Source organism: Alligator sinensis, unplaced genomic scaffold (genome assembly GCF_000455745.1).
Source record: "Alligator sinensis unplaced genomic scaffold, ASM45574v1 scaffold1567_1, whole genome shotgun sequence".
Taxonomy (NCBI): domain Eukaryota; kingdom Metazoa; phylum Chordata; order Crocodylia; family Alligatoridae; genus Alligator; species Alligator sinensis.
This window is the reverse complement of record NW_005842646.1, coordinates 767,601-775,047: the sequence shown is the minus strand read 5'-3', so window position 1 is coordinate 775,047 and position 7,447 is coordinate 767,601. Positions and strand designations below refer to the sequence as shown.

At 40.6% G+C, this 7,447-nt stretch overlaps 1 protein-coding gene and 1 non-coding gene across 4 annotated transcripts in view; both read left to right on the top strand.

Moving 5' to 3' along the window:
* LOC112551892 overlaps positions 1-111 on the top strand; it is a 145-nt gene extending 34 nt beyond the window's left edge. Inside the window, exon 1 of the small nucleolar RNA XR_003096230.1 lies at positions 1-111. This exon is cut by the window's left edge and continues 34 nt beyond it. This is a non-coding gene — a small nucleolar RNA (small nucleolar RNA U109).
* Positions 1-1,027, top strand: part of LOC102374931 (protein FAM122A) — an 8,309-nt gene extending 7,282 nt beyond the window's left edge. For all 3 annotated transcript variants that reach the window (XM_025215480.1, XM_006033628.3, XM_025215479.1), the window contains one exon: positions 186-1,027. In XM_025215480.1, coding sequence (XP_025071265.1) covers positions 186-336 — 151 coding nt within the window. In that variant the 3' untranslated portion in view covers positions 337-1,027. The remainder of the gene's footprint in view (positions 1-185) is intronic.
* The last annotated feature ends 6,420 nt before the right edge of the window (positions 1,028-7,447 follow it).

Sequence of the window (7,447 nt, the reverse complement as noted above, 5' to 3'; positions counted from 1 at the left end):
TTTCCCTTGAGGAGCATGAATAAATCCATAACATGCTACAGAAATTAAGGAGTCTTCAGGGCTACCAGCCTTGCAGTAAAGGCTGAGTGGTAGTATCTCTCTCCTACATTAAAAGAGAGGGGAAAATGCCTTCGCTTGGTTTGTAAACTGATCATCTTTAAATAACCCATTTCTTTTATCTCTAGCCTATCTTCTGATATTCTTGATGGGAGTAGCAGCAGTGTTGGCTCTTCCTCTGATTCACTAGCTAAAGGCAGCATTACTACAGAATCTCCAGTAACGTGCTCAAACTCATGCTCATCATTTATTCTGATGGATGATCTCTCACCTAAGTGACTTAATCAGTTCTGAGTCAGTGTTTGGCTGTGCTTTTTCCTTGCTGTACATTTGTACAGAGAGATGAACTCTGATCCTTGAACCATTAACAGGAGGATTAAAATACTACATGAAAAATTATTCTAACTGTATTCCTTGGCAACTCTTCTCAGTTTTGATTTATCCATTTAATGGACATGCATAGACCATATTAATGTCTGGTTTTGCTGATTTTATTTTACAAACAAGATGTATGTTCAGACTATACTAACTTTGTTTGCTTCCAAAAAGGCTGCATACACTTCTAGATTTCCAAATAAGCACCTACATTTGTGTGTTTAATTTCTAGGAAAGTAACCGCCTGCTGTCACTTATCACAGTCACTTTAGTTGGAGAAATACTTGGTGGTTGCAAAAATATATTTTTTTTGGAAATCCTCATTTTTCAAGAGCAATTTTTAGGAGTAATTGAGATTGATTACTCTACGTTTTTATTTCTTAAAAATAAATTACGTTTACGTGGGAGGGATGTATATCCTATTTCCCCAACTAAGTAGGTAAAAAATTATTCTCTCCGCTTTTTCAGCCACTACCAGCCATTTCTCCTGTAGAAAGAAGGAAATGTTTAGTTTCCTCTACTGCTACGTGTCATTTTTACAGCAGTTGAACACTATGGTTCTAGAAGTTGCTTTTTTTGTATTTAAAAAAAAAAACCAAACCAAAACCCATCCTCTAGGGTGACGAGCACATCTTTTCAATAGAGGAAATACCGACTCCCTGTGAAACATGGTTAACACAGCTGCATAGTTCTCTCCCCAGACCCTTCATCCTACAGACTGTATAAAATATGGTCAACAATCAGACATTTGGCCAAGGAGAAATAATTCCTGCCTTGAACTAAGACTTATGGTGCAAGTAACCAAGTTACTTAAACTACTGTGTAGAAGAATGTGTGTGGCGCCATCAATGTCTCCTGTGGCATTGAGGCCATAGGTATTTTTGTGCCTTAGGGGACATTGCTACAAAATTAAGGAATGTAAACTAGAGGGGTGGGCGGGCAAAGGATTTTGTGTATGGAGTGCATACCAGATGTTGTCTTCAGTGCTGCTTTTCCTTAGTGCTCCTTTCCAAGGTGTGCATTCCAGCGAGAGGTGCGGTCAGTGGTCCCAATCGCTCTGAAACAGCGGTGTGTTTGCTACCCTTGAAGCTGCTGCTCAGCTTTATGCCTTTGCCCGGCAGAGGGCAGACAACTGAGCTAATGTGGATTTCTGGGGGAAGGCCCTTGAGGTTGGATTGGATCCTGGCTGCATACTGTGTGTCTAAGGAGTTATGTGTGAGCTACAAGAGGTCTTGATACAACACCTCGGTCAGCCGAGGTAAGACAATACATTTACTTTTTAAAGACTCAACTGGGCTAAAAATAAATCCATTTGTAATCTACTGTGTTATGCTATTTATTATTTATAACTATGTAAAAAAAGTCTGTGGTGATGACTTATAGTATTTTTTTATGATTGAATAAGTTTTTTATGTTCAGTAATAATTGCTGGCTGGTCTGTATTTAATATGCAACGTTGTCTGCCAGAATCATAAGCTTCCATTTTTGAATGTGTGTAAGTCAAATGCTTTGCGTTCTCTAAAAGTACAATTTCTGATTTGTTTTCATTTTTATTTTTTTTTAAAGAAAATAGCACTGAATTTAAAGTAAGATTATGTGCTTTAAAGATGAGCACAATCTCTGGCAATACTGTCTGACTAAGAAGGGGAGGGCGAGAACCATATTTTTTTTTTTTTTTTCGTTCTAAAGATAATGTTTAGTTTCCAGTAGCCTTGTCATACATAACATTTTACTTTTAGAAGTGTTTATTTTAAATTGTAACAAGTACCATAATGAGCCAGTAGTGGCACTATTATCTGTATTACCATTTTCACCTGTGGAGCATTAGTTTTCCCCACCTCAAATAAATGTGCATATTATAAAATATTGTCCAGTGGTGCCATTTTTAAACAAGTTCTACAGTATTCAGTGTTAATTTTATTTGTATATGCACAGTGCTATTTCTTGCATTTTGGCTGTACCTTAGATTGCTTTAACTTTTTTTTTTTTTTTAAATCCACACGTACTTTGTCTCCGCCTTCATTATGTGTTAAAAGAAGGCTGCTTTTACATTTGCAAAGTATTGATAGTCTGTGAAAGTTCAACTTGTTATCCTTGCCCCTCTTTGGTTTCACCATACTTTTATTGGGACTGTGACTTAAATCTACACAAGGGGCGACAGAACAAGTAACCTTTTGCATGCTTTCTTACAATGGAGAAGAACAACACTTGCTTATTTTGGCTGACTTGCCTGTACAATTTGATGTATTCAAGATTTGTTTGTTAGTAGTGGGGAGTCTTATATAAAATGCTGGCCTTTGTAAACATTAGAATGTAAGCTTCATAAAACAAACGCACAACCATTCAATTTTGTTACAGCATTTTTTTTTAACGGTCTGGCTGCCATGCACTCTTCACCATCGCTGTTGCTCTTTAAAACTTTTAACTATGTTTGAGTGAATGTCTGGAGCTCTGAGGGCAAGTCTCACATAACTAGTGGTAAGACTACTACTTCCTTTTAAAACTGAATTTCTAGGGATCAGTTCTTGAGTTATTCATACTTTAATCCTATGATCAAAGTTACATCTGTAGTCTCGTGAAGGCAAGTACCTGGCTGCAGCATGGCCTAACTATTTGGGGTGAAGAACACTAGCATCATCTGCAAAGGTAACCTGACTTTTCCTATTGCAAAATAATCTCACTAGTTTATATTTTCACTCAACCCCTATCATTTGGGCTGAATTTCCATGGGGGTGTCTTAAGCCAAGAATAACATTATTCCATGTGGCACATTTTTAGGATTTCTGAAGATCTTTGGAGGTTAGCTATTATTACTGAATACAGAGAGTCAAAAATGAGCATTCTGCATAGCTTCTTTCAAAACACATTACTAAACACAGCACTGAAGTCAATCTCTATGGCTAGATAATTAATGTCCTAAACTAGCCTATGCATTATGTGTATTTGAACCCCACTCTAGCTGTACAGTAGATAATCTTTCTTAAAATACTGAAAGGAATTTAATAATGGTATACTTTCCTGCAGGAAAGTAAATGTTGTATACGTGATTGGCTATGGAACTCTTAAATAATTTTAATATCGAATATTTCACCACCCCTTTTCTTCTTAAATTTGCATGTGTTTCTCCTTACACATTGAACTTCAAAGTGGAGTTAATTGATAAAAAGCTCTACTTACAGGCCCTTTCTGCATTCTCAGTGTTAATAGTTCTTCTATATAACATAATTAAAAGCTAGATGGGAGTAGCCCTGCAGAATTTATTGAGGAATCTACTCACGCACAAGGAAAATAATTAGTGCTTTGAGTAATATAGGAACACTGAAGCATGAGTTGGTGGATAGTGATCAAAGCTACAATCGATATTCATAAGTATGAACAAGCATCTTTCTTATTTAAAAAAAAAATACTCAAGCCAAGGCCTCGGTCCTACAATGAGAGCTGGGAGGACAGGCCTGTTGCTCTGAACCCTATGAAGTCAATATTGTGTATGCACAGAGGTAAATGAGCAAATTTACTGCTGGAGGGGGGTGAAGTGCTACAGGTATGTAAGAAGTGCATCTGCTTCAGGTGCTAGTTTGCAGATGCACATTATCACATTGTGACAAGTAGAGTCTAACAACAATCAAATGCATAGACAGAAGAAACCTGGTATTTTTCCTAAAGGTGTGTGATCTGCCTATGAACTTCGACATCACAGAGAAAAAGGTAGTCAAATCCTTTCTGAACTGGAAACCACAATGCAGTTTCTAGCTTTGGTTCATGTTTGCCTGTTCAGGGCCATGCAAACAAATACTGTTTTGGAGCTAGCTGCTGCAATTGCTTTAAGAACTGTCTGTCATCTCCTAAGATCGTCAGAAGGAAACAGCAACAGCCCATCTCTAGGGGACAGACTTTTTTACAGCTCAGCTCTCACTCCCAGCTAGCTGGCCAGTCTGCAAGAGACTAAGATGCATCACTCAAAAATACCAGTTGACTCTGCTGCTGAAGATAGTTTATCAGCAAAGGGCCTCGCAAGGGTTTGACTCTCAAACACAGCCCTAACTCCAACAGCTCAGTTCCAACCTAGTCAGTTCATTCTCTGTGCCTGTCATCTTAGCATCCAAAATGCTTCCCCAAGGGCAGGTCTTACAACCTGGACTTCTTACTCATAAAGGCCTCTTCATGGGCAAGTCCAGTACTTTCCTAGAAGTCTTGCTCAATCCTGCTTTAGAGGCAGAAGCTATGCTCCAGGTAACCATGACCGGTCTCCTCTTGCCAAAGGTGTCCTGGGAAGACAGAGGTCCTATTAGGGCTTTTACTAACCGCCTGGTGAGGTAGACAAGAGCACTAGCTAGCTGCTGGAGTCCTAACTCAGACATGGGGAGGTGGGGAATAACATTCAGGAAGAGGCTACCTTTGAAGAGACAAACGAGGCATGTTACTGGATGAAAACAAATCCAGGATAAGCAATGGCACTTCACATCAATGGGTAGTGGTGACCGGGTCACGATAGGGCTTATTGACTTGTGTTGTAGGCAACGGCAACAAAAATCATCCCTTCCTGTAACTGTGCGGAGAGTGTCTGCCTGCAGGCGCTCCAGGCCATCGTTTTATTACTGAATTGGACACTTGACAGGAATCTCTTGCTTCACTCCACATAACTTAGAAGTCCTTTTATTGCCCTTTGTTTGAGCCTCTGCTTTGGGGCCCTTTTGGTCTTAGCCTTGACTCTGACATCTGCCTTGAAACATGTTTGAAGTTTATGAGCAATGCAGGTTAGATGGCTCCCTATATTTTAAAAGATTTGAAAAACTAGGGTTGTGGGGTTTATTTACTTTCAAATGGCCATTACAGAGCAGGCGTGTTATTTGTTGGCATAATTTGTAAGCTAGAGTTTTAAGGGGATGAATATCGTAAAGGTACTGAAAGCAGGACAAAGAAGCATCTAGTTTTAGAGAAGAGATTGGCTTATTGTTGACCACAAGTTTCTCCTAAGACGTAGGAAATAGGGGTTTTTTTTAACACATCCGTAGCAACACAGGAACAAAATCCAGTGTGTTCCCCTGATTGCAAGATTAACAGATAAGCACTTTTTTTGGTTACTAAAGGGCCACAACAGATTCATTTAAAACAAAAAGAGGATGTAGCCAGTCTCAGGTCACTGAATAATACTTTGAAGTAGCAATCCCCTATGATTCAATAAGTCTGTTAATTATACCAAGCTGTCTAGCAGTTCCTTTCCTTATGTTTTCTGTGGTTCTCTAAAATGCATTGTCTTGGCTTATAATAAAAGAAAATACTGCTTTTTGCCAGACACCTTAGCCCTCCTTTAAAAGCTGCCTTCTGTTAGGGAGGGGATAGTTTTTTCTTAGACACTTTAACATAAAAATAAGGTTTTATGTTCCCTGCTCATTTTCTCCGTACCAAAGTGCCTTCCACCTAAATTCAACAGCAAAATCCCCTGCAGACTTATAGACTCTAATTATTTGTCCCCTTTTTTGGGGGAGGAGGGAATGTTGCGTATATGGTAAGGCTTTTGGCTTTGATTTTTAAGGTAATGAGACAATTTGGCTCTAAAAGAATTATCTTGAGTAAAGCTGAATTCTCGAAAGCATTTGGATGTAGTTTGTGCAGCATGCTAGAGACAAATCAAGGTGCATCTAACGCTAAGAATTAACTGTTGAGATGAGAGACCTTTTTCCCCGCAAGAGCTCAAAGTCTGAACTCTTCAAACCAATCCTCCTGTAGCCTGCCACTGCCTCCACCTCTGTTCATTAGCTCTGAAGGCAAGAGCCAGCCTGCTGCTGTAGGGTGATAGCACCTAGGAGCCCCAGTGACAACCTAAGTCTGCATACACAGCACGAAAGGGGTTCCCTGTCCTGGAGTGCTTACACTGTAAGAGTAGGACTCTAGGGGTTTACATCAATGCATTAGACAACCCAAAATTCACTGTAGCAAAAAAGGTAATGTGCACAGATACACACAGGGTGCATCTACATGTTCATTAACGTGCTTTAGGCAACGCACATTACATCTCGTACCTCCATTGTAAGGTACTAGAAAAATATGCATTTGCCTATTTCAAGTGTTACAAAAAAGTGCTCTTTAGCTAATGCACATTAAATGTGCATTAAAATAAGCTAATGTGCATTAAAGCACACATGTAGATGCACCCGCTGAGGACTAGTGTGTAACTACTAACAGGGTACTTAAGTGTAACCAGGGAATCCCACCCCCCACAATTTGGAAAAGCTGCGGATAGAGAGTTGCATCCAACCTTCAGCACTGGCCTCTCATGAATAACCTGTCCTAAAGCAAAGCCTGGGAAGAATTCAGCTCCAGTGGTGAACTCTGCAGCACCAGCCTCAGCTCTACTTGAGCGTCAGCACGTCTCTAAGCGAGAGGCCCCGCTTCCAAGAAATTGGATGACAAGGGAAAGGCAAGGAAGTGTCACTAGACGGACCAGAGGTGGGGTTGGTCTGAAAACGGCACGGTGAGCTAGGAGCTCTGGCTCAGCACAGTCCCTGTTGGAGCGGACTGACGGGCTCAGCTTTGTGTGTGCGGGAGAAGCAACATCAAAGAAACTAGAATCCTAATAGAAAACACTCACTTTTGAAAACTATTTGCTGCTGGGGTCACTCATTTCAGAACATAATAAAGGAGGCAGCCATTAGGGCAGTACACGGAAGGGGGCCTGACAAAAAAAATCCAAGCAGGACCAGACCAGCTGTGCATGTTGGTCGAGCACAGCAAGATCCTGCAACTAGCCTGACCAAGTGTCTCAGACTGGCTGCAACACGGTAAGTTTTGACTGCCGAATTCAGTCAATGCCAAAATGCCAGGGGCTGTCCTGGAACAGCATCAGTGGTCAGGACCTTCTTGTGCTGGGAAATAGGCATGAAAGAAGGAAAGGGAAATCCGAGACGCGCGCACAGCCCCTGGCACAAAGGGGAGAATGAGGGACAGCGGTGCAGAGGAATATAAACCCCTGTAATATGGCAGGAGGGGAAGGGAGGCGCACACAACCGAGAAGTCT